The 27,958-nt window shown below is 44.4% G+C and overlaps 1 protein-coding gene across 1 annotated transcript in view; it reads left to right on the plus strand.

The window, feature by feature from the left end:
• The window catches only part of LOC126982867 (DNA-directed RNA polymerase I subunit RPA2-like), a 145,642-nt gene that overhangs the window by 69,680 nt on the left and 48,004 nt on the right, over nucleotides 1-27,958 (plus strand). Inside the window, exons 13-15 of the mRNA XM_050835139.1 lie at nucleotides 323-430; nucleotides 9,719-9,802; nucleotides 21,959-22,051. Coding sequence (XP_050691096.1) covers nucleotides 323-430; nucleotides 9,719-9,802; nucleotides 21,959-22,051 — 285 coding nt within the window. The remainder of the gene's footprint in view (nucleotides 1-322; nucleotides 431-9,718; nucleotides 9,803-21,958; nucleotides 22,052-27,958) is intronic.

Genomic DNA, 27,958 nt, shown 5'->3' on the forward strand with positions numbered 1-27,958 from the left:
GTGATTTTTTCTCATTTTTTTCACTTGGAGGGACCATTAAGAAACATGATCCCCGCTGCTACTGGGTTAACCACTACACCACAGAGATGTGTGAATGCTATGACTTGTGTTTGGATTTAGACAGATGCACGTATGGTAAACGTAAATTCTTTCACGTTTTTGTTAGGTATCTTGTAAGGTAATCATGTCATTTCTTTACAGAAAGATATCTATGTCAACCACAGGTTTTAAGGATGCATGAAAGTTAAAACATAGTGTCAATCTTATTTGAATTTCTACAGCACACCTTCACCTACTCATCAGTTTTCATTTATATTTTCAGGTCCACACCCATCTTGAGATTGATAAGACAACAATATTCAGCAACATTGGCAAGCTGGTGCCATTTTCAGACTGTAACCCAATCCCACGAAACATGTACCAGTGCCAGGTGAGTGTATGAAAACAGTCTGACTGCTTTAACCCTTTCACTATGGCCGGGCGAAAACAGCCCTGTGTCTGGGCTGGCCGCACACGCCAAATTTCAAACGTCGCTACTGAATATAACAAAGTTTTAAGCCATAAACTCAACATAATCATTATGTATTATATATAAAAATATGCAAAATTAAATGGTGCACATAAAGAAACATAAATTAATTGATAATTTTGAGATGTATGCATAAATATACAGAGAAATTTGTGTTATGCGTAGATGACGTGTATCTGCTGAATTGTATTTCCTTATATTAGTTGTGATAAACAAATAGATTTGTATATGAAAGTGGAGGAGAGGGAAGGGAAGGACACAGACGTAAAATCATGGAAAATATCCCACTGATTCACCAGCAATATGCACAGATTTGACGGAGTAAAAGGTTGAAAGGACATCCTCCTAGAGGTTTGGAGGTGGGTCTTGTGTATGTGTGTGTGTATTTACCTAGTTGTAGTTTTACAGGGCCTGGGCTTAGGCTCGTGTGGTCCCGTCTCCATATCTGTATTTGTTGTTTTGGGGGCCGTGGGGATCTAGTCGCTCACCTGAGCCCTGGTGTCATCCTGTGAGGGCTTCACCAGTGCGTCAGCTGCCCCTGAGGAAGGCACAGGTGAGGCGGATGACAGATTTCTGTCGTGAGGGGTGGACGCCTGCTGCCGCCAGCAGCTTGGGCAGGTCAAAGATGGGCACGTCCAGGGGCGCGGAGTTGGTGTCAAAGCAGCACTCACTGGGAGTGGAAGCATGGGCAGTGCAGCAGCAGGTGCTCAATGGTGTCCTCGACGGTCCTGCACCAGGGGCAGTGAGGGTCGGGGACCAGCCGCAGGCAGTGGAGGTGAGCGCTGAGTCTTGTGTGGCCCAGGCAGAGGCGCGTCAAGGCCACGTCTAGGACGTGGGACATTTTCCTCACCCACAGCTGTGGGAAGGAGTTGATGTGGTACTGGCCCATGGAGGTGATGCAGAGGGTGTCATTGAGTGTATCGTCCCATAAAGAGTGGCAGGTGCAGGAGATTAAGCGTTTGGCCGTGGAGAGGGGGAGGGGGAGTGGCGTTGTGTTTATATTGGCAAGGGCCATCTTGGCTGCGGCGTCGGTGATATTGTTGCCTTTAATGCCTGAGTGTGAGGGCACCCACGTCAGGGTTACCTCCCATCCCTCAGATGTCAGGAGGAGGAGGAGGAGGGCCCGCTGGATGGTGTGGGCCAGGGCTGTTGAGGATGTTGGGTGGCAGGAGAGGAGGAAGTGGAGTGATGATAGGGAGTCTGTATAGATGACAGCCCTGCCCCTGGCGTGGGTGGTGTGGAGGTGTGTCAGGACATCGGTCTCTGGGGGGAGTCTCCACGTCCTGCAGATGCTGGTGTTGGGACGTAGATGGCAGACGCCGTGGAGGGTAGAGATCGGGAGTGGGAGCCATTGGTGAATATTTTCAGGTGGTGGTGGTAGAGGGACCTGACCATCTGTAGGAAGTGTGTGGCCGCCACAGTGCTGGAGGATGATTTAGAAGGGAGGTCAGGGATGTGGAGGGACAGCACGTGGGTGATGTCCAGCCAGGGCGGGATGGGGGAGTGTGGGCTGATAGGCTGTGGTGGTGGTGGAGTGAGGTGGAGTATGATATGCAACAATAGTGCCCTTACTATCAGGGGTTGGTGTGCTGCCGGGAGCCAGACTGGGGCATGCTGGTCCACCCCTGAGTTGCCATACAGCTTGGAGAGAGGGTGGGAAGGTAGTAGGCTCCTAATGTGGTGGTAGTGGTAGTCCTTAAAGTTGTGCACACTTCGCTGATACTACATCCTCACTTAGTCTGTTCCAAACCTCTATGTTTCTCTGTGGGAAGCTATATTTCTTTATGTCTCTCAAGCATCTTCCTCTCCTCAACTTTTTACTGTGCCCTCGTGTGTTGCTGATGTTTCTTCCTTCTCTTAGTAGTAGCTCCATATTGTCTACCTCCTCCATTTTAATCAATAGTTTTTAAATTTGTATTAGGTCTCCCCTTTCTCTTCTTTGTTCCATTGTTGGCAGGTCCGTTTCCTTTAACCCTTTCATTGCTAAACGCTCGCAGCGAGCGTTAGGTGTATTTGCTGGTGGTGCTAAACGCTCTCTGCGAGCTCCAGCCGGACTCAAATCTCCCGCGAATGAGAGTATTTCAACAATATTTCTCACAACACAGGATTGCCAATTGAGTGGGTTCTTCACTAAATTTGGTGGAAAATCATGTCAGCCCAGCACGTAAAATCTATGGATGAGCAACTGCTGGATGTTGTTGACCAATATAGCGACATTTCTGCATAGCTTCACCTATCACATGACTGATATTTTGACCAAATAGTTGTAAATTTTGCAGTTAGCAATACTGCCCTGCCAGCACCCCATCATCAAGAGATCTACAGTAGTTGCCATACGGCTGACCGTCATGCACATATAAATGTACGTCTTCACAGGCAACACCCCCTGAACGTGCCTGTACTTTCGCAGGAGAAGCTTACATTACCGAATCGTATAGATCTTGGCCTCCTTTTTCCAATGGTGTTTTTGTTTTTTAGCTGTGATGAATAGTTTTTGAGATACAGAGGTTAAAAGAGCAAGCACTAGCATCACTTGCTGGTGGTGCTAAAAGCTCGCTGCGAGCGCCAGTCGCACTCACAGAAAAAAACACCCCCTGAACGTGCCTGTATGTTCACAGGAGAGGCTTACATAACTGAATCTTATAGATCTTGGCCTCCTCTTTCCAATGGTGTTTTTGTTTTGTAGCTGTGATGAATAGTTTTTGAGATAGCAGTTAAAAGAGATCCCCTTCCCCCGCTGGGGTGCCCGAGTGCGCCTTAGGGGATTGTCTCGTTGCAAGCGCTTAGCAAGGAAAGGGTTAACCTTTCTTCATATGACAATCCCTCCAGTTCTGGAACCATTTTCGTTGCCATCCTTTGTATTCTTTCTAGTTTTTTTATGTCTTTCTTCTTATGGGGAGACCACACTGTTTCCGCATATTCCAATTTTGGTCTAATCATAGTGGTTATTATCTTTTTCATCATATCCTTATCCATGTAGTGGAATGCTAATCCTATATTTCTCACCATTCTATACGTATCACCGAATATCCTATTAACATGATTCACAGGCTGTTGATTATCCTGTATTGTCACTCCCAGATCTCTCTCTCTCTCTCCTGAACTCATCATCATCATTTCATCGACACCTGCTCCTAGGAGCTCCCACCAGGGGATGGCCACGGCAGAAGAGCTTCCAACTTTCTCTATCCAGACACTCCCTCCTTGCCTGCTCAAAGTTTCTCAAAGATCTTTCCCCCCTCTCCCTAACGTACTCTTGCACCCTATCCCTCCATTTCACTGGAGGTCGTCCTCTAGCATTCCCTCCCTCTATCTCACTCACATACACCCTTCTGGTCATCTTACTCTCCTCCATTCGCTCCATGTGGCCAAACCACTTTAAAGTCTGTCGCTTCACTTCTTCCACCACTCCACACTTCTTCCCTTCACCCCTGTGACACATTCCAAAATGCTCGTACACACTTTCATTACTCATTCCATCCATTCTACTCACACCACAAGCACTCCTCAAATAACTCATTTCCACTGCCTGCACTCTAGACCTCTGACTTTTATTCCAGGCCCATGTTTCACTTGCATATGTGAGGGTTGGTACTATTATTGTATTTCTCAGATCAATCTTTACCTCCATGCTCACACTTCTGCCATTCATGATTCGTCCCAAAGACCCTACCACCCTTCTTCCTTGCAATGCCCTTTCTCTCATCTCTCCCTCCGTACCTCTAAACCTCACCTTCTCTTCCTTACCGAAACACAGATTTCTGAGGCTACTGACAGCAATCTCTACTCTGTTCCCTCCTACTATCTCTATCCTAAATTTCAATCCAAAGTTGGATGTTGCGCCTACGTGCGCAACGACATCACTTGCTCTCGTGCCCATGACCTTGACTCTTCTGAATTTTCCACCATCTGGCTAAGACTTCATTGTCATTCTATTACTAAATACATCTGTGCTCTTTATCTCTCACCTAACTCTACCAACTATGTAAAATTCTTTGACTATTTGAATTCTAAAGTGGAGCACATCTTGACCCACTCTCCCTTCGCTGAAATCTCCATCCTAGGAGATTTCAATGTTCACCACCAGCTTTGGCTTTCATCCTCTTTCACTGACCATCCTGGTGAACAAGCCTACAACTTTGCTATCCTCAATGACCTAGAGCAGTTGGTCCATCACCCTACACGTATTCCCGACCGTCTTGGAGATCGGCCCAACATTCTAGACCTCTTCCTTACCTCAAACCCTTCTGCTTATTCTGTCAAACTGTTCTCTCCGTTGGGCTCCTCTGATCACAATCTTATTTCTGCATCCTGTCCTATCGCTCCTGTACACCCTCTGGACCCACCGAAGAGGCGATGCTTCTGGCATTTTGCTTCAGCTCGGTAGGACGACCTGAGGATGTACTTTTCCGATTTACCGTGGAATGATTATTGCTTCCAGGATAGAGACCCCTCTGTGTGTGCTCAGCGCATCACAGAGGTGATTGTCTCTGGAATGGAGGCATACATTCCTCGTTCTTTCTCTACTCCTCACGCTAAAAAGCCTTGGTTTAATCACGCTTGTTCTCGTGCTGTCAATGATAGAGAGGCAGCTCACAAAAGGTACCAGAGCCTTCAAACTAATGCTAATTATGAACTTTACATTTCTGCTCGAAATCGTGCCAAATCTATTCTCCGACTAACCAAAAATTCTTTCATTAATAGAAAATGTCAAAACCTTGCTTTCTCTAACTCTTCCCGTGACTTCTGGCATCTAGCCAAAAACATCTCCTCCAACTTCACTTCTTCATCTTTCCCTCCACTCCTCAGTCCTGACGGCAACACTACCGTCTCATCTATCTCTAAGGCTGAACTCTTCTCTCAAACTTTTTCTAAAAACTCCACTCTGGACGATTCTGGGCATATTCCTCCTACTCATCCCCCCTCTGACTCCTTTATGCCTGTTATAAAGATTCTTCAAAATTATGTTTTCTATGCCCTCTCTGGCCTCAATCCTCAGAAGGCTTATGGACCTGATGGAGTGCCTCCTATTGTCCTTAAAAACTGTGCCTCCGTGCTGTCACCCTGCCTGGTCAAACTCTTTCGCCTCTGCCTGTCAACATCTACCTTTCCTTCTTACTGGAAGTATGCCTTCATACAGCCTCTGCCTAAGAAGGGTGATCGCTCCAATCCCTCAAACTACCGTCCTATAGCTTTACTTTCTTGTCTATCTAAAGCTTTTGAATCAATCCTTAACCGGAAGATTCAAAAGCACCTTTCCACTTCTGACCTTCTATCTGATCGCCAGTATGGGTTCCGCAAGGGGCGTTCTACTGGTGATCTCCTAGCCTTCTTAACTGACTCTTGGTCATCCTCTCTTAGCCGTTTCGGTGAAACCTTTGCTATTGCTGGACATATCAAAAGCTTTTGATAGGGTCTGGCACAAATCTTCTTTCCAAACTACCCTCCTACGGTTTCTATCCTTCTCTCTGTACCTTTATCTCCAGTTTCCTTTCTGACCGTTCTATTTCTGCCTTGGTAGACGGTCTCTGTTCGTCCCATAAATCTATTAACAGTGGTGTCCCACAGGGCTCTGTCCTATCTCCCACTCTTTTTCTGTTGTTCATTGATGATCTTCTTTCCAAAACGAACTGTCCTATCCATTCCTACGCCGATGATTCCACTCTGCATTACTCAACTTCTTTTAATAGAAGACCCACCCTTCAGGAACTTAACAACTCAAGGCTGGAGGCTGCAGAACGCTTAGCCTCAGACCTTACTATTATTTCCGATTGGGGCAAAAAGAACCTGGTGTCCTTCAACGCCTCAAAAACACAGTTTCTCCACCTATCCACTCGACACAATCTTCCAAACAACTATCCCCTATTCTTTGACAACACCCAGCTATCACCTTCCTCAACACTAAACATCCTCGGTCTATCCTTAACTCAAAATCTCAACTGGAAACTTCATATCTCATCTCTTACTAAATCAGCTTCCTCGAGGCTGGGCGTTCTGTACTGTCTCCGCCAGTTCTTCTCCCCTGCACAGTTGCTGTCCATATACAGGGGCCTTGTCTGCCCTCGTATGGAGTACAGGAAATCCCCTATATACGAAAGGGTTAGGGACTGAAAAAACCTTTCGTTTATCGATTTTTCGTATATCGAAGCCATTTCCCCCATAGGATTGTTAATAAATAGGGGGGTTAGGGACCAGCGCCAGCAAAAAAAAAAAAAAAAGAAAAAAAAGTTAAATATAACTATGCTTAAAAGCAATTTACTACTCACAATACAATGAAACGCAAGGCTCATAAATAATTAAAAACAATTACCATTTCCTGTTCCTTTACTGTTATAGAAATGCATTACATATGTTAGGACAATCCCCTCTAACTCGTCACTACAACTCATCACTTAACATTGCCAATGTTTACTTCCCAAGCTGTGAAAGGCCAGTTTCGACTCTCGTGCCGAAACACGTGCCAAACAGTACACCACCGCTTTCCTCCAAGCCCCCCAACCCCTCCATCACCCTCACGTTTCCTCACGCTGGCTGGGATGTGTTTCGGATTCGAGTCGAAGCAAGGGGTTCACAAACTGGCAGCTAAGTGATGGCGTTGAAGTGGAGGGACTGGACATGGACACTTGCTGCCTAATCACTGCTTGGTGGTGCTGCTGCTGATGGCTGTGGGGCTAAAGCTGGCTTGAAATAAGCTGTGATTCTCAGCTGCTTCTTTTCCATTTGCTTGGACCTCAAGAGCTCCTCGTAGCACCGTATGGCTCCTTTTACAGAGCTACGCACTTTAAAACTCCTGTCCATATCAGGACTGGGCGCTTGGGAGCCATGATGGAGGCAGATAAAAAACACGAGTGAGCGAGTGTGCGTGAGGCTGTTGACGGCGGCTGACCGACATAGACATCGGGTGGAAACAGTGGCGAAACTGTCGTACTTTTCGTATATGCGAAGCATGTCTTTCGTGAACCGAAAATTGTCCTATATTTTTCACTTTCGTATATCCGAATTTTCGTACATCGAGCTTTCGTATATCGGGGATTTCCTGTATGCATCTCATGTGTGGGGGGGCTCCACTCACACAGCTCTTCTGGACAGAGTGGAGGCTAAGGCTCTTCATCTCATCAGCTCTCCTCCTCATACTGATAGTCTTCTACCTCTTAAATTCCGCCGCAATGTTGCCTCTCTTTCTATCTTCTATCGATATTTCCACGCTGACTGCTCTTCTGAACTTGCTAATTGCATGCCTCCCCCCTCCCGCGGCCCCGCTGCACTCGACTTTCTACTCATGCTCATCCCTATACTGTTCAAACCCCTTATGCAAGAGTTAACCAGCATCTTCACTCTTTCATCCCTCACGCTGGTAAACTCTGGAACAATCTTCCTTCATCTGTATTTCCTCCTGCCTACGACTTGAACTCTTTCAAGAGTAGGGTATCAGGACACCTCTCCTCCCGTATTTGATCTTCCTTTCGGCCACCTCGTATGTTTCTTTTTTAGGAACAGCGAGTAGCGGGCTTTTTTTTTATTATTGTTTTCTTTTTTTGTGTGCCCTTGAGCTGCCCTCTTTTCTTGTAAAAAAAAAAAAAAAAAAAAAAAAAAACATGCTTACACATAACTGATCCAAGGTACTTAAACTCATTGACCTCCTCCATTTCTTCACCATTCAAAATTATTTTGTATTCTTTTTCACATTCAATTCCCACTCTATATGGGCATACAAAATCTACAACCTCACTTCTACTTCGCTCACAAACCATCACTTTACTTTTGTTGTCATTTACTTTCAGCTTTCTCCTGTTACAGACACTATCAAAAACACTGACCAAATTTTGTAGGTCACTTTCATTTTCTGCAATGAGCACCGTGTCATCAGCAAACAGTATCGAATTCAGTACCCACTTCCTTCCCTCATCGAACAGTCTTACTCCAACTTTTCCAACTTTGCCCTTCATTTCTCTAATGACACCATCCATATAATTATTGAATAACCATAATCATAAGAGGTGGCCGAAAGAAAGGTCAATTTCGGGAGGAGAGGTGTCCTGATACCCTTCTCTTGAAAGAGTTCAAGTCGTAGACAGGAGGAAATACAGATGAAGGAAGACTGTTCCAGAGTTTACCAGCGTGAGGGATGAAAGAGTGAAGATGCTGGTTAACTCTTGCATAAAGGGTTTGGACAATATAGAGATGAGCATGAGTAGAAAGTCGTGTGCAGCAGGGCCGCGGGAGTGGTGGAGGCATGCAGTTAGCAAGTTCAGAAGAGCAGTCAGCGTGGAAATAGTAGGAGGGAACAGAGTAGAGGTTGCTGTCAGTAGCCTCAGAAACCTGTGTTTCGGTGAGGAAGAGAAGGTGAGGTTTAGGGGAGGAGAGATGGTGTTCCACAGAATGAAAATTAGAACGAAGACCGCGAATGTTGCAGAAATTGATAAGGAGGAGGTTCGAGGAGTTATCAGGACACCTCTCAAGTTGGCAGCCAGAAGGGGAGTCCTCCCTCGGGGAATTTATGTTCCCCCCCCCAGGCGGGGACTCAAAGTCGGTGTTTTCGTTAGCCATTTTGAATTTTGAATTTTGGGAAAAGGTGTGTGTGTTGTGTGAATGTAGTGTGGTGTAGAAAGAGAGAGGAACTGTCTTTTGAGAGCATGCTGAACTGCTCTCTGGTGTTGATGAGACAAAAGGGAAACGGTTAGTGAGGACATGGGAAGGGTCTTTGAAAGTCTTCAGCACCCTCCTCGCTTCCCATATATCCTCACCGGGAGTAGCTCACGCCCATTCGGTAGGTGCCTTCCTACCTACTCCTGTTAAATATAATATCGCGTATAAGTAAAAAAACGTGTAAATTAAACATTTATTTGGATTTTGGACCCCTCGTTATTTAAAAAACGCGTAAACCAAACTTGCGTAAATCAAGAGTTACCTGTATTTGTGACATTACTAATATATTTTTAACTCATAATTGACTATAATTGACGGCAGGTATTTGTTATTGCTGCCTGCACATTATTGACACTGATGAGTGTTTACTCTGTGTAGGCTAGCATACAGTATCCACGAAATCAAACACGCCGTGTGGCTGCAGGTTGCCTTTGCGCGACAATGCACACTTCAGATTCGGGTGAACTGACCATAACACATATGTTTGATTTAAAATGCCTTCTCATATCAAATTATCATTCATACTCTCCATGATGTTTACAGATGGGCAAGCAGACAATGGGAACACCTTTTCACAACTTTGCAGCACAGACAACCAACAAGGCCTACAGGCTTCAGTATCCTCAGGTAAGAAAATTTCTAAACCTACCACAATTTCTCTCTCTCTCTCTCTCTCTCTCTCTCTCTCTCTCTCTCTCTCTCTCTCTCTCTCTCTCTCTCTCTCTCTCTCTCTCTCTCTCTCTCTCTCTCTCTCTCTCTCTCTCTCTCTCTCTCTTTATTTACTAAGCATGATTACATGAGGTGGTACATGGAATTGACATTGTACAACTAAAAGTTACCAGTAAGGTTCCGAATAACTATCTGTAGTTGTGTTACAGGATTTTTTTTTTTTTTTTTTTTTTTTTTTTTTTACAACAAAGGAGACAGCTCAAGGGCACAAAAAAAGGAAACAATGATAAAAAAAAAAAGCCCGCTACTCGCTGCTCCTAAAAAAGAATCATAAGAGGTGGCCGTAAGAGAGGTCAATTTCGGGAGGAGAGGTGTTCTGATACCCTTCTCTTGAAAGAGTTCAAGTCATAGGCAGGAGGAAATACAGATGAAGGAAGATTGTTCCAAAGTTTACCAGCGTGAGGGATGAAAGAGTGAAGATGCTGGTTAACTCTTGCATAAGGGGTTTGGACAGTATAGGGATGAGCATAAGTAGAAAGTCGAGTGCAGCGGGGCCGCGGGAGGGGGGGAGGCATGCAGTTAGCAAGTTCAGAAGAGCAGTCAGCGTGGAAATATCGATAGAAGATAGAAAGAGAGGCAACAACACGGCGGAATTTAAGAGGTAGAAGACTATCAGTAGGAGGAGGAGAGCTGATGAGACGAAGAGCCTTAGACTCCACTCTGTCCAGAAGAGCTGTGTGAGTGGAGCCCCCCCACATGTGAGATGCATACTCCATACGAGGGCAGACAAGGCCCCTGTATATGGATAGCAACTGCGCAGGGAGAAGAACTGGCAGAGACGATACAGAACGCCCAACCTCGAGGAAGCTGATTTAGCGAGAGAGATGTGAAGTTTCCAGTTGAGATTTTGAGTTAAGGATAGATCAAGGATGTTTAGTGTTGAAGATGGTGACAGCTGAGTGTTGTCGAAGAATAGGGGATAGGTGTTTGGAAGATTGTGTCGAGTTGATAGGTGGAGAAATTGAGTTTTTGAGGCATTGAAGGACACAAGGTTCCTTCTGCAAATGACTAGTAGAGTGACAAAGTCAGTGATATACATTGGACAATAACCAGGTGTTCACTTCTTTTTTGAAAGTGTGGAGTGTAGTGGATGTGTGAATGTCAGTGTGTCGTATCAGGCAGTTCCAGAGTCTTGTGTACCGGGGCACGAAAGAGCGGAGGAAGGTTTGTTCTGGCGAAGGGCACGATGAGCTGGTGTTCCCTGGACCAGGCATCCCTGGTGGCGTGGGGGTGTGGTGTTGCCCACTGTTGCCAGAGAGTTGCGAGGTGCGGATCAGCCTGCCTGTGTACCTTTTACATCGTACACAGGCCAGCCATGTCTCGCCTATGCTGAAGAGGATGTAGTAAAGTGGGTTGCTGCTGGTTTGGGGCGGCCCTTTGAGAGACGAGCCGTTGGGCGCGGTGTTGTACCTTGTCGAGAAGACCCAGGTATGAAGGAGGGCAGGATGACCATGTCAGGGGGGCGTATTCCATTAGGGAGCGAACCTGGGCAGCACAAAGGTTCGACACTCCCTTCACATCGAGGTGGGAGACACACCTGACATAGTTTAGCCGTCCTGCTGCCTTGGAGGCAGTCTTCCTGACATGGCTGGTAAAGGACAGGCTGTTGTTCGCCTCCACGCTGAGGACAGTGATAGACTGTTGCAAGGGCAGCACCTTCCCTTGTAGAAGTATGGGGGGAGGGGATGGCTGGGGGGCAGCGTCGCCTGGAGACCAGCATGACCTGTGTCTTTTCATGTACCAGGTTAACCTGCCAACGATGTCCCCACGATGAGATGGTCTGTAGAACCTGGTTGATAAGGGCGACGGTTGCACAGCGATCTGTACCGTCGCAAGGGAATGTGAGGGTACAGTCATCCGTGTAGGCATTTGCTTCAGGGATTAGGTGGAGGAGATCGTTAATATACACGTTCCACAATAGTGGTCCAAGGACACTTCTCTGTGGGACGCCAGCATCAATAGGATATTCCTCCGAGGTGTGACTGTTCACCAGTACACTGAGCGATCTGTCCTGGAGGTAGTCGTGAAGGAGATGGAGGAGCCTGCCACTAACATCCACACTCTGGAGTGCCACACTCTATCAAATGCTCCCGCAATGTCCAGGGCGATGATGAATGTGTTGCATCCTCTGTTGAGGTTATGCTGCCAAGCAGAGGACATGCTGAGGAGAATGTCGTTAGCAGACCTATTGGAGAGGAAGCCAAACTGTCTGACGCTGAGAATGTGGTGTGTGTTGAAGAAGACTGAGATTCTCTTGGCAAGAATGGATTCGAAAGTTTTGTCAAGGACAGACAGGAGAGAGATTAGCCTGAAGTTTCGAGGAACTGTCTTCTTTTCTCTTGTGTATGACTGCCACGTTAGCAACTTTCCAGAGGGAAGGCCACTTGCTGGTGTTGAGGCAGCTCTGAAAAATGGTGGTGATGGGGCCTGCAAGCTGGGCTGCACAGTGCTTGAGGATGTGTGGAGATATCCCATCTGGTCCAAAGGCCTTCTTGGTGTCAACCTTGAGCAATTGTTGCTTGACATTCTCGGTGGTAATAGTGATGGATTAGAGGGAGGCGGTGTTGAGGTGAGCCATGGCAGGTGGGTGACGTTCAGGAGCAGGGACAGTCATCTTCCCTGAGAAGTATGCTGCCAATACTCTCTCTCTCTCTCTCTCTCTCTCTCTCTCTCTCTCTCTCTCTCTCTCTCTCTCTCTCTCTCTCTCTCTCTCTCTCTCTCTCTCTCTCTCTCTCTCTCTCCTCTCTCTATCTCTCTCTCTCTCTCTCTCTCTCTCTCTCTCTCTCTCTCTCTCTCTCTCTCTCTCTCTCTCTCGCTGCTGACTGTGTCCTGCACACTGACACACCAAGAATTGTTAGATTAAAGGAATACTTTCCAAGTGTGAAGTTTGATCGTAATTTCACGAACATTTTAACTGCGTCACTGAGGTATTAAATGAGATGCCCGCACAGCCTGCCCCGCATCAGTTCATTCAGAGAGTAGGTTTTGAGGAAGCAGCCAGTAAATACATATCACCCTGGTTAGTTCTATATTGAATGCCATGAATGCATTGGGTTGGGAGGGAGGGCATTTAATACCTCAGTGACGCAGTTAAAATGTTTGTGAAATTACGATCAAACTTCACACTTAGTAAGTATTCGTTTAATCTAACAATTTCACTTCACAACATTTTAACTGACGTCACCACAGTATTCAGTGAGGGCTTTAGAGTGGTTCCACAAAATCTACAAGGGAAAAATTTATGAGGTCATAACCATATAATCCTTCAGAAAGGTGTGTAACCTGGTGCCGTACATGTGTGTATAATAAAAAGATAACTGTCCCAAAGGGATTCTTTATTCAAGTGACTCCCAAAACAAGGACAAGAAACTGAGGTGCATACTCATGTCCAAAAAGATGCATAACCATATGCACGAGACGAAACTGTGTACAAGAGATGGATTTTGCGGCAGGATTAGAGGATTTCAAGGAAGCAGTAGAGGAGTTTCTGCCAGTAAGTGGAGGGCTTTCGGGAACCATACCTGGGTTGGCCACAGTGGGAGGATTGTCATAATTGTTGCCTCGTCGTCCTGGATTTTCTTTAGAACTTTGCCAATGACCCTGAAAGGTGGGAAGGCGTATAAATCTCCATCGGCCCAATAGAGTGTAAATGCATTAACATATGTTGCCGAAGGCTCTGGTTTCCAGGAAACATAGATAGGCAGCTGAGCATTAAGTCTTGTGGCAAAGAGATCAATATCTGGTGTATAAAAAGCCTGACATAGTAATTTGAAAATTTCAGGTTGCAACATCCATTCAGTATCTAAATTTTTTACTCAGGATTCTTTGTCTGTCTCTACATTATGTGATCCCTTTATGTGCTCTGCCGATAAGATAATCCCTCTCGACTGTGCCCAATCAAAGATTTGTTCTATTACCACATTCAGGTTAGGTTTAGTGCTACCACCTCGGTCTATACAGGCAATTGCAGTGGTGTTGTCTGATCGAAGGCGGATATGGGCTTCCCTACAATCCCTACTCAAAGATTTTAGACCCATTAGAATAGCTCTTAATTCTAAAACATTGATGTGATCTAGTTTCGCATGATCCCAATGACTTCCCGTCTTGGCGTCTCCTGCTGTTGCACCCCAACCGGTCATACAAGCATCAGAAAACATTTCTAGTTGGGGAGAACAAGACCACAGTGATCTAACTTGAGAGTCTATGTTGTGAACCCACCACTTTATTAACCCCTTCGCGCCGAATGTTCAAAAAGCCCGCCTGGCTGATATATGGCGTGCACGGCCGCGCGCGGGAAACCTGAGCCGGCATGTATCTGCTTGTCACCTCCGTATATTATGCTGCTGAAAGCCCTCATTACATGTATCCCGTATTTGAAAAGCAGCATACACGACGAGTCAACATATACCTGCTATGCATAATATAAATTGCGTCAACGCGAAAAAAAAAAAAGCGAAATAAAGAAAGGGGAGAAAGGGGCAAGGGGGAAAGAAATAGAGAAAGCAGATGATTGTGTAGAGGAGGAAGAATGTTGAGAAATTATCAGCAAATACAACTCTGTTATCATCAGTCAGAGAGCTGCCAGACACTCCTTTGTCATCAAGGAGTGGTGGTGTTGGCACCTTGGTGTCTGGGAGAGAGAGAGAGAGAGAGGTGGGCGAGATGCACCGTTGCCAGATTATCGTACTCAGAGCCTTGTATTTACCTATTTCTGAGCCATAGCAATTGCCAAAAGACACCAATAATTAATTATTTTACCGATATCTATTTATATAGGCAGTTATTAGGGTCGAGGAGGCAGTTTTTGGGTCGGAAATCGGCAAAAATAGGAGGCTGAATACGGCAATCTGGCAACGTTGGCGAGACGTGATGGTGTCGGCGCCTCGGTGTCTGAGAGAGAGAGAGACAGCCAATGAGACTTCCTAATTTCAGACACAAGGCGTGAAGAAGGCGGTGCATACTGTAGCTCATTTTTTGTGATTGGTGGGAACAAGGATGGTGGGAGGAGCAATAGGATTTCAAGGACAGCATACGACGTCTTTACTTAGTAACCAACACAAAGTACGGGACAACTCAATAGAAGAAGAAACAGAATAAACATATGACGCCTACGTAGGCATCATCGTATATGCTACTGGGGCTTCATGACGCCTACGTAGGCGTCATCGTAATGAAAAGGTTAAACCCCCTGGCATGATAGTCCAAGGTAATTCTAGAGTGATAATTTCCATGGTTTCTAGCCAGTTCTCTGTTTCTAATAATCTCCAGATATTTATATCTCAGCGGGGCCAACTCTACGGCAGGGTCAGAGGCCACGGTCATACCAATGAAGGAGGCTAGGTCATGCAGTGTAACTATACTCCCTTTAGTAATTACTTGCCTTGCTCTTTGATGTGCACTTTCCTACAGGGAGGCAAGGTAGCTGTCATATTGGTAGAATTCAAAATGATTCCCAGGAATTCCACCTCTTGGGTTGGTTCCAGCACTGACTTTTGTACATTAATTGTGAGCCCTAAGGAATCAAAAAGCTGCATAGCATAACTAACATTGGTCCTCAGTTCCTCTGCTGATGTTGCAATAAAAATGCAGTCATCTGTACAACATATCACAAGAACTCCAAGTTTCCTAAGGTGAGAGAGGGATGGTTATAGCAGTTTTGTAAAAATGCGAGGAGCTGAGGTCAGTCCCTGGGGGAGACGTGTAAAACGAAAAAAGCTATTGCTCCAAAAGAATTGAAGGCATTTTCTGTCTTCTGGGTTTATGTACACAGAGAAATAAGCATCTTTAACCCTATTCGTTCCGACCCGGGCCACATTTGCCCCCCCCTGAGGATTTTTGTCAAAACGATCATTTTTTTTTTATTACCAAGTTTAAAAGAAAAACAGACCTACTGATAAACGTAGAAAATACCGTAGATTAAGATGCGATATCAAAAATAACCATAGGAGCCTCCGTTATCTTGCTAAACACGAATATTTAGAAACACCGACGCGAATCATTTTGAAGCACGGCGATACGCTGTGAAAAAAAACCCAACGTTCAAACGCCTCCGGATGACGATATTATTACTGTTATAAGTATTAATATACCTGTATTGTATAGTGCTATACTGCATGTTCTGCATCTTTTATGTTAACAAAGCTTTAGCTGATACACTAAACAGACCAACAAACAAGCTAGCTGTAATAAAAACATAATAAAAACGTACACAGCCCGCTGTGTACGAGAGTTATTCAACGGCAGTTGGCGACACGAGCTTGTGATTGCGGCGAGGCGATGACGAATTATGGCACATACAATACTTATTTTGACACTACCATAAGGTGATAACTGTGTTTCGTACATATGTTAATTTCTTATACTTTGGCCAGACAATTCCTATATATAGCTAATAAAGAAAAAACGTACGTGCTTGAGTCAGAGAGAGAGAGAGAGAGAGAGAGGCCAGTCATAGGCTATTTGACCGTTTGAACCTAGCTCCTCTCTTCCATCTTTCATAGATATATATATATATATATATATATATATATATATATATATATATATATATATATATATATATATATATATATATATATATATATATATATATATATATTAACCAGGCAACAATGATAATACCCAAAATAATATCAGTGCCAGTGTCACTTGCTGCGAAATATTCATGTCATTCATATTCAGTTCCTTTCAATATAAGCAAATATACTCTTATCGGCAAAAAAAAAATTTAGCGTAATAAAAAAAATACTATGAAAGATGGAAGAGAGGGGAGCTAGGTTCAAACGGTCAAATAGCCTATGACTGGCCTCTCTCTCTCTCTCTCTCTCTCTCTCTCTCTCTCTCTCTCTCTCTCTCTCTCTCTCTCTCTCTCTCTCTCTCTCTCTCTCTCTCTCTCTCTCTCTCTCTCTCTCTCTCTCTCTCTCTCTCTCTCTCTCTCTCTCTCTCTCTCTCTCTCTCTCTCTCTCTCTCTCTCTCTCTCTCTCTCTCTCTCTCTCTCTCTCTCTCTCTCTCTCTCTCTCTCTCTCTCTCTCTCTCTCTCTCTCTCTCTCTCTCTCTCTCTCTCTCTCTCTCTCTCTCTCTCTCTCTCTCTCTCTATATATATATATAAATACTATGAAAGATGGAAGAGAGGGAGCTAGTTCAAGCAGGTCAAATAGCCTATGACTGGCGTCTCTCTCTCTCTCTCTCTCTCTCTCTCTCTCTCTCTCTCTCTCTGACACTTATCATCAACGCCACCATCACGACCACCATCATCACCACCATCATCATCATCACCACCATCATCATCACCACCATCATCATCACCACCATCATCACCACCATCATCACCACCACCATCATCACCACCATCATCATCATCACCATCATCATCACCACCATCATCATCACCACCACCATCATCACCACCACCATCATCATCACCACCATAATCATCACCACCATCATCACCACCATCATCATCACCACCATCATCATCACCACCATCATCATCACCACCATCATCACCACCACCATCATCACCACCATAATCATCACCACCATCACCATCATCACCATCATCACCACCATCATCATCACCATCATCACCATCATCACCACCATCATCATCACCACCATCACCATCACCACCATAATCATCACCACCATCATCACCACCAACACCACCAGCAACAGCACCACCACCAACATCACCACCAACATCATCACCACCACCATCACCATCATCATCACCATCATCACCATCATCATCACCATCATCATCACCACCATCATCACCATCATCACCACCATCATCATCACCACCATCATCACCATCATCACCACCATCACCATCACCACCATCATCATCACCACCATCACCATCATCACCATCACCACCATCATCATCACCACCATCACCACCATCATCATCACCACCATCATCATCACCACCATCATCATCACCACCATCATCACCATCATCATCACCATCATCATCATCATCACCATCATCATCACCACCATCATCACCATCATCACCACCATCATCATCACCACCATCACCATCACCACCATCACCACCATCACCATCATCATCACCATCACCACCATCATCATCACCACCATCATCATCACCACCATCATCATCACCACCATCATCACCATCATCACCACCATCATCATCACCACCATCATCACCATCATCACCATCATCACCACCATCATCATCACCACCATCATCATCACCACCATCATCATCACCACCATCACCATCACCACCATCATCATCACCACCATCACCATCATCACCATCACCACCATCATCATCACCACCATCACCATCACCACCATCATCATCACCAACATCAGCACCACCATCATCACCACCACCATCATCACCACCATCATCATCACCACCTTCATCATCACCACCATCATCATCACCACCACCATCATCACCACCATAATCATCACCACCATCACCATCATCACCATCATCATCACCATCATCATCACCACCATCATCATCACCACCATCATCACCATCATCATCACCACCATCATCATCACCACCATCATCACCACCACCATCATCACCACCATCATCATCACCACCATCATCATCACCACCATCATCACCATCATCATCACCACCATCATCATCACCACCATCATCACCATCATCACCATCATCACCACCATCATCATCACCACCATCACCATCATCACCAAAAAGGAGGAAGAAGAGGATGAAGAAGAGGAAGAGGAAGAAGAGGAGGAAATAGAGGAAGAGGAGGGAGGAGGAAGAAGAAGAGGAAGGAGGAAGATGCAGAAGAGGAGGAAAAGAGGAAGAAGAAAAGGAAGAGGAAGAAGAAGAGGTAGGGGAGGAAAAGGAGGAAGAAGCTAGAAGAGGAAGAAGAAGAGGACGAGAAGCTAGGAAGAGGTGGAAAAGTATAGAAGAAGAGGAGGAAGAAGAGGAAGAAGAGGAGGAACAGCGGGACGGGGACAATACGTAGGAAGAAGAGGAAGACTAGGAAGAGTAGGAAGAAGAGGAAGAAAAGGAGGAAGAGGATGAAGAAGAGGAAGAGGAAGAAGAGGAGGAAATAGAGGAAGAGGTGGGAGAGGAGGAAGAATAGAAAGAGGAAGAGGAGTAAGAAGAATAGCAAAATCAAGAAAATGGAAGACGATGAGAAGGACGAAGAAAAGGTAGAGTGAGTGGAATAATTAGGTAGAAGTGTATGACGAGAAGCTAGGAAGAGGAGGAAAAGTAGGAAGCAGAGGAAGAGGAAAAGGAAAAAGAAGAAGAGGAAGAGGAGGGGAAAGAAGAGGGAAAGGAGAAAGAAGAGGAAGAGGAAGAGGAGGAAGAAGAGGAGGAAGGAAGGAGGAAGAGCAGGAAGAAGAGTAAGAGGAAGAAGAGGAGGAAATAGAGAAGAAGAGGAGGAGGAGGAAGATTAGGAAGTGGAGGAAGATGAAGAAGAAGAGGAAGAAGGAAGGGAAGAGGAAGAAGAGGAAGAGGCAGAAGAAAAGGAAGAGGAAGAAAAAGAGGCGAGAAGCTAGCGAGAAAAGGAAAAGGAGGAAGAAGAGGAAGAGGAAGAATAAAAGGAGAAAGAAGAGGAAGAGGAGGAAGAAGAAAAGGAGAAAGAAGAGGAGGAAGAAAAGAAGGAAGAGGAAGAAGAAGAAAAGAAGGAAGAAGAGGAAGAGGAGGAAGAAGAAGAAAAGAAGGAAGAATAGGAGGAAGAGGGAGAACAGGATTTTATTTCTTGAGAGTTTCTTTTCACTCATTATTCACTATTGCTTTACACCATTGATTAGGTTGCAGTACTTAGTGTTCACGAGAGTTATTGTTGTTCAGAAAAATCAATACGATGCTAGCTATACGAGCGCGAAAAATCTCAAGGGGTCGGAACGTATAGGGTTAAGATCTACAGTACCCTCTCGAGTTTCGCGCTATCCGAGTTTTGCGATCCTCGAGTTTAGCGCTTAGTCTTAAATTCTTATCATCACAACTTTCGCGCATTACCGCCACGAGTTTCGCGTTGCTTTGACATGTATGGGTCATGTCTACTTACCGTTGGCGTCATTCGTGCTGCCTTAAAAGGCAGTGTCCAGCCGTTGGGGCTATGGACCACTGCGATTGCCCGTATGCCCAACCGGGAGCGAGTTGTTGGTTGTCCTTATGAATGGAAAACGGTTGTGAGTACGAGTGTGGGTACGTGGGTACCGAACGGCTGTATGTAAACAAAGAGACAACGGCAGTGGCTGAGGGGTGAGGAGCAGTGGAAGATGGCCCACCAAGAGATTTGTAAAATGGACTGGCAGAGCTACTTTGCTTACTACTTGATTAACAAGATAGAGAACACCCTGTGCTGTGGAACCACAGTCCAAATTTTTTTTATCAAGTCTATGAAAATTGTAGAACTCTCGGTGTTGTTTTCCTTTTCTTCTTCTTCTTCTTTTGACCTGTAATGCATGGCAGCAATGGTGAAAAGTAATAGTGAAAAATAACGAAAGGGCATAGAAAAGCAAAATCAGGGAAAGAAAAGGACAGAAAAACACCTAAGTTCAGGGTTAAGTGTATAAGTGCGCACTGTTAAGTAACTAATTAGTAAGTGCATATTGTGAAGTATAAAAGTGTGGAGAAGGAGGACCTAAGAAGCAATACAAAGCATTACAGGTCAAAAGAAGAAAAAGAAGGTCCACTACACTGGCCGGTGTTGCGAGAAATATCTCCCCGATGAAATTGGTCATTCTGCTGTCCATCATACATGCGCGCTGTGGGAATACACAGCATTAAAAGTAATAATTTGCCTGGTTTTGTTCTAGTCTGTCCGCTTGTGATCTTTGTGAGCGGTGATGGAAATAAGGAAACAGTAAACAAGTTGAACCTCTCTGTGAGCTATTTTGCGGCAGCGGCAGCGGTTTACGTTCAATAGGCATTGAAAAGTCAATCATGATATTAGTAATTTGATGGTTTTTAACAGAAAGAGTTAGCAGATTATTTCATAACACACACAAAACTACCAGAAAAATATAGGTTTGTCCAACTGTCCCACGGGTGACCGTGAGCGACCGCCCTTTCTTTAGCAGACGACACCACGTGGATCACAACCATGTATTCAGAACTGCCAGTCAATTGTAAGGCAGCCACCTTCAACTTCAACTTAAAAACAATCTGTTCTTACTTCCCATTTTCTGCTTATTACCAAGGTACGTATTTTGAGATAACAAGAGAGTAAAGTCGAAAAAATTGTGATAACAAGGGAGTAAAGTTGAATAAAAAAGTAACTTTTTCCCACGAGTCGGAACCAATAAGCGCTTTTACATGGATTTCAATACCTCGAGTTTTGCGATCCACGAGTTTAGCGCCACGCTTTCAGAATGAAGCAAGCACGAAACTCGAGAGGGTGCTGTGTAGTCATGAAGAAACAATTGGGTTGAATGAAGTGAATCACATGATGAGAGGAGTTCAAATGGGAATAAGGGATGCAAGTCCAAGTGTTGTGGCACCAAAACATCCTCTTTAACACACAACCAAATTGCATGTCTGATGATTACATCAAGATAATGGCAGACAAACATAATCCAAGATGAGCCCAGAGTCTATCTTCCACCAAAATACCCGTTATTTAAGAGAATCCAAACATTATTGTAGAAACTTGGTATTTGTTCTAACTTACTAATGTATTGTCAAAATTTTATCTTAGAAATTGTTAATTGTGAGCACTGTTGCCAGATTATCTTACTCAGAGCTTAGTATTTACCTGTTTCTGATGCCTAGCTATTGCCAAGAAACATCAGGATCTAACTCTTTTAACAATAACTATAAATGAGATAAATGAGCTTCGTTTTTGGAGCCCAGAAGACAGTTTTGGGGTAGGAAGTCGGTAAATATAAGCGGCTGAGTACGACAATCTGGCAATGTTGATTGTGAGATCCTACTGTATTATTTATTTTTCTGAAACAAAGGAACCAAAGAAAAAAAATTCTGAATTTAACTTTGCATGTTTTGGAAAAAAGGAACATATAAAAAACATTAAAATGTTATTGAAATGTTAAAAACGTTTATACCATCAGGTACCATTGGTCCGGAATGCCCACTATGATGACATTAATATGGAGGAATTTTGCATGGGCTTTAATGCAGTGGTGGCCATCATCTCCTACACGGTATGTTGATTATATTGTTGCTATCATGTTGATTGTCCTCTTGTCTCGTCAGTAAAGCTAATGTCACTATCACTTTCATTATTATAAGCCCTCTTCTTATGAACTTATCTCCTCAGGATGTTGGAAACAGACACGGGTGAAAAAGAATTGGATCAGTGCTTGATTCTCTTTCTTTTGCCTCTTGGCAGGAAGGTTTTGAATCTTGGTCCATTACTTTTGAATTTGTACAATCTTAAACCACAAATAAAAATCTTCCTGCAGCTACATAAAATAACAGTTGAAAGGATGATATTTACTCTCTTTTATTCTCGTGGCACTTTCCTTAGCTTTCAGTAACACCATGCATTGGTTTGTGATCACAAGCTGTTCAGCACACTCCCTTAACACGTTAACCACGTATTGGGCCACCAGTGTACTGAGCAGATGTTTCATATCTTGCATATTGGTACATCTGTGGCCCAAATTGCCCTTTCTATAAACTTTTACAAACATGAGTATATAAAAAATTTGTGTGTAAATTTGTATTTATTATGACTGCAGATGTGTTGCAATGTGAGGGTACTGTAGTTGCCCAGAGCAAGTTGTGCTAAGTTTCAAAAGTTGACTTTAGTCAACATCGTTTCAAGAATATCTACCATTGAAATTATCAATCCATTTTCTTCCTAAAACACATACAGAAAACCACAGCTTGATAGGTACAGCCATCTGCTTCTAATGTTAGAAACCAAAACAATAAACGAAACCTGCCACAGCTGATTGGTACCAACGGATGTGATAAAATTATTTTGTTATAATTTCCCCGCATAAATTATATAATTGAAATTGGGTCTTAAACAATCCCTGATTGTAATGAACTGCTTTATGAAATGATGTAAGCAAATATAGTAATATAAAGAACAAAGATATAGTGATGTGACCTTCAACAAAGTTCCCAGGCCTTTTAACTTGGCATCCTGCAGATAAAAAAACAAAAAAGGGTTTTACATTGAGTAATGTGTTAATACATGGTAGCAAGACTAATCTATACCTTTTGTTAGTTTATGCTTCTAAACAATGGAATGAATCAAGTATTTTACATTAAGTAAGCCCTCATTTATTCGGGTGCACCGTATCCGACCTCACCCGTATCCGGGAGTTTTAAAAAATATTTGATTTTTTTCCCCCCCAAAAAAATTGTCACATGCCGCCAAAAGTTATTCAAATTGCCTGCACGATGCCTCTAAGCTCTGCCCGGGCAGCGTACTGCACCCGTAAGGCGCGTCCCAGCTTGCACGTAGCAATGATATTGACGTCCTGGTGCGAAGGTTCACAGGAAAGCTGTGTGCTTCGCAGTACAACTGGCACGTATACGTTCTTGCCCAGCGCTGCAGACCATATCGAAGGGACGAGAGTCAAGGCAGTGCAGGTTTAAATGGCGGGAGTGTCAAAGGACTGTTTAAATGAAACACACAGTGCAAACCCTAGCTTAAGACGTCATGACTGCCTAAATCCAGACTGGACTAGGTGAGTAGGGCTCCGTCCCCGTGGAGAAGGCGTGCGGGTCCGCTAGCACTCCTGCAGGAGTCCGACATGTGAAAGAAGGATTTTACCATACTTACGGTAAGGCAAGTAAAGGGGCCCACAGGGGTTCGGGAGTCCCATGGGCCAGCCCGATTTGGAGGTGCGGGCTGGCCGTAAATCATGGTTACTTCTTGTGGCTGGCCTCCCCGTGGTCCCGCGGGGCTTCTTGGTGCAGTGGTTAGCACACTCAGCTCACAACTGAGAGAGCCCGGGTTCGATTCCCGAGCGGAGTGGAAAAATTTGGGCGGCTTTTCCGATACCCTACGCCCCTGTCCACCCAGCAGTGAATGGGTACCAGGTATTAATCGGGGGTTGTGTCCCATCTCCCGGGATCTGTTCCCTTCTACCATAATTCCTTCCCCTTCTGTCTCTCTCCGGCATATGACCACAGATGTTGCGCCGACTAAACCAAACTTTCCAACTTTTCCCCTTGTCCCGCTGGATGCACTGTGCAGGGGGTACCCACCCACCTTGGCTTGCAAGGGCAACACAGTGTAACTAAACAGCCACGGATCACTGCGCAAGGGGATGCACCAAGTTGTCATTGACTCCTTGGTTATCCTCCCTGCTCGGCGTCTGTGGGCCTTCGGGCTCATAAAAAGGGTAGCACCCTGGGGTGCCTGCCCGGGCGTCCGTATAGACTCCTGCTTTGAGCACTTGATGCCCGTTGCCAGCCCGGACCACTTCGGGTATCGCTCTGGTATGCCTTCTGGTTGACCCGGGTGGTAAAGCCCGCGGTGCTCGTAGCCACGAGGTTGCTAACGCAGCTACACAGCGATAAAGCCACAGGCGTGCATCTAAGAACAGCACAGAGCGTCGGCCTTCCAGTTTTGTAAAACTGGACCTGTAAAAAGTTTCTTGTGGCAGTGCTGGGTCTGCTAGAAAGCCTATGTGGTAAACACGATGGTGCAGACTTGGGCAGTTAAGCTGCCACAAACACCTGGGCTTTTCTGGGTTGGGTCCAGGCCCCGCTGCTGTGATTGGCCAGGCAGGGGAACATTAGCTGCTGCCTGTGAACTCGGGGCTAGGCACTCCAGCAATGGGTTAGCGCCTGAGGCTGTCGCGCCTAATTGCCGATCCCAAGTAACAGATCCCCCCCAAGGTGCAGCAGGACTGCGATAAGCCAGGGAGAGATTGTCACGAGTGCTAACCGTGACGACGCTGCTCGAACCCTTTTCTCAACACCCGGACCACGTCAATCGCGCGCATTTCACTCCCTGGTACAGACTGACTGCTGCAAAGCCATGGGGCGTACCATATTATGAGTATGGACAGAAGCACCTATGCAGTACTCTGTCGTTGCCTTTTTGGCAGGCCATGATTGAACGTTGGGTTTTCGGGTCCTTAGACTTAACCTTCACCATATCCGGGTTTTTCCCATATCCGGGTGACCCCGTGGCTCTATTAACCAGGACCATTAACCCAAGAACGTCAGCAGACCCTTTTCAGGGCTTTCACGAGTCATGGCTGTGGTACGGTGGACCCTAAAAAGGGCTCGCCATAAAACACCTAATTTGAGCTAATTGTAGGCAGTGGTGGCATAACGCAATGCACCATGAATGCCCGAGGTCATTGTGGTGGGTGAGTGATCTTGAGGTGGGGTTTTTTGTCATAGGTGGTAATGTAAGGTCATGGCAGACTTAATTAGCTACCCATTCAGTAATCACTTGTCAAATTCTCTATAGTAGACAACAAGCGACTCTCGGCTAGATGCCACGCGTCACGAGACTGTTTATTTTGTAACAAACACCACCCAAAAAGAATGGAGTTTGAGTAAAAGTAAATATTTTTAACAGCTTTATAGTTATGAGAGGAGTACTCTGATGTACGTTCCATGTTCTTTTCTTAGTCTCAAATTGCAGTGTAATTTTGTCGTTTCTCGGCCACTTCTCTGCTTTCCCATAGCTGAAGCCCACGGGTTAAGAAACATGATCCCCGCAGCTACCGGATTAAGAAAATAATATTTTAGGAGTTTCCATTTAAGAAGGGTTCTTGTGGAGGGTTCAATAGGTTTTCAAATACACTTTGGAGAACAAACTCATAATGGTGAATGGCCTTATATAACCTATCCAAAATACATAGCTTAATAAAATGTATTCCCTGGCATTTTTGTTTAAGAAAATTCAGTTAAGGTCAGGAAGGGTAAAATATAGGTTACAATTACTTTTCTTGGTTAAATTTAGGAGAACAATGCTGAATTTTAATGTTTTGCATCCCTGATTTGAAACAACCAGCTTAAGAAACAATATTTTCAGGAGGTTTCCACTCAAGAAGAGTTGTTTTGGAGGCTTCAATAGGTTTCCAATTGCACTTTTGAGAATAAGGTTGAAACTTACTGGTGAATGAGCTTACAGAACTTAAGAAAATATATTTCCTGACATTTTTGTTCAAGAAGGGTGAGTTATGGTGTCACTAGACCTGAAACAGATTATTTTAGGAACTTTGAGAACAATGCTATATATTTACTTTACTTTTAGTCACAGTCATCATCAGTCTTGCTGCATACTGCTACATCACTGCCATCGTCATCCTTGATTGAAAAAGTAGAGTCAGGGAGAACAGAGTCTGGCATCAGTGAACCTTTGAACCACACAATTTAATTGGCATTGTCCATGAGTTCCCATCCTTTTACAAGCTCTGCAGATCACCGTGCCACTTGCAGCATGCTATGTTATTGCCACAAAGTTACTGTAGTGTATCTTCTGCTGGATGACATTTTCACATGGTGACATACTGCTTGCATTTACACCCTTCAGACTTGCAAACAGGCCCTTGCCCTTCTTTGGTCAGAATGATTCCTCAAAACATAAGAATCTGTATTTGTTCAGGGGCACTACCTTCTTTGCACCATATATCTTGGCAGTATACTTCTCAAGAAGTTTGCTTGTTGGTTTACCTACTTCACTCAGTGCCAGTACAGAGAGCACCAAGGTAGACTTAATTGGACTCAGCAATTTTCAGAGGGCACTTTTTTTCCTTTTCTAATGAAAGATGAGGTGTAATTGGATCCTGTGGGAGCATGAAACCTGGCAGGGCTTCACAGATTTTGGGCCCAATCTTGCTGGCTATGGCCGAATACTGACACAGCGCCTGTTTTCCTGACCTTTGATGCCAACATCTATCCACATACTGCTTTTCATGCGATGGCCATGGTGTAAGAGGATAACAGCAACATCAGTATGTGAGCCCCTCACAACTATGTTACCTGGTTGTTGGAAAGAGATAACTGCATCAACTGCATGGAGACAAATTCTTATGTTTGCCTCTGGGTGGTTGCAATCCAAGTGAATAAGCGGTGTTGCTTTAACAGATCCACTGATTCCCCTGGACTGCACATACTGGTAGCTTGTGTCTACACCAACATAGAGCTCCCTACAATTCAGCTCTGTAAAGTGCCGTTTTGCTGCTCAATCTTCCCAATCTGTCATGAAAAAGTAGGGTACTTGTTGTTTGAAGGTCAAGATTCTAAGGCTTTCTCAAGGTTGCATGGGCAAATTTTCTCATTTTATATAAATGGTGTCCTCCACCCCATGGCCCTCACACTCATCATCTATCAGCAGAGTCGAAGCCTTTGAATTCTTTCCCTTGCTGCTGCAGGGTCAAACTGCCTTGAACCATGTCTGCTATCTTGAGCCAGCTAAGGTCAATGTTATACACACCTGAGACTCTACCTATGTCCCTAAGACATATTTACTTTCTTGGTATGGCAGGTGCATGTATGTAGTACACTGAGCAGTGTAATACTGTGGAAGTTGTTACATTTAACTTAGTGATTAACACACTCAGTATAAACCATCTTTCTATCTCAATGCAGATCATCCCCCTAGTCTTTGCATTATAAATCAACCTTTGACCATACTTAAAAGGTAGTGTTAACCCTTAGATGGAGGCAGTACTTGAAGAATAGCTCCCCCAAATGAATCTTCTATATATAGTCACTGCCGACCTTAGGGCTATAGCATAAACATAGTTACGCCGCATAATGAATGTTTTAACTATTATATATATATATATATATATATATATATATATATATATATATATATATATATATATATATATATATATATATATATATATATATATATATATATATATATATATATATATATATATATAGATTCTACTGCAGTCTGGAGGTGTTGTTATATTTCTGCCACACAAAACTGAAGGTTTATAATTGTATTTTAGTCACATTTTTAAAAGGTGAATGGAGTCACTCACACCCACAGACAGTTGTGTCTAAATCCTGACCTAGAATATGTTGTGTTTCTTCATCAGATATGTTACTCAATGAACGGAACATGATTGTGTCTGCAAACTCCAAATATGAAACTGAAATATGAT

This window comes from Eriocheir sinensis, chromosome 52 (assembly GCF_024679095.1).
Source record: "Eriocheir sinensis breed Jianghai 21 chromosome 52, ASM2467909v1, whole genome shotgun sequence".
In the NCBI taxonomy this organism is placed as follows: domain Eukaryota; kingdom Metazoa; phylum Arthropoda; class Malacostraca; order Decapoda; family Varunidae; genus Eriocheir; species Eriocheir sinensis.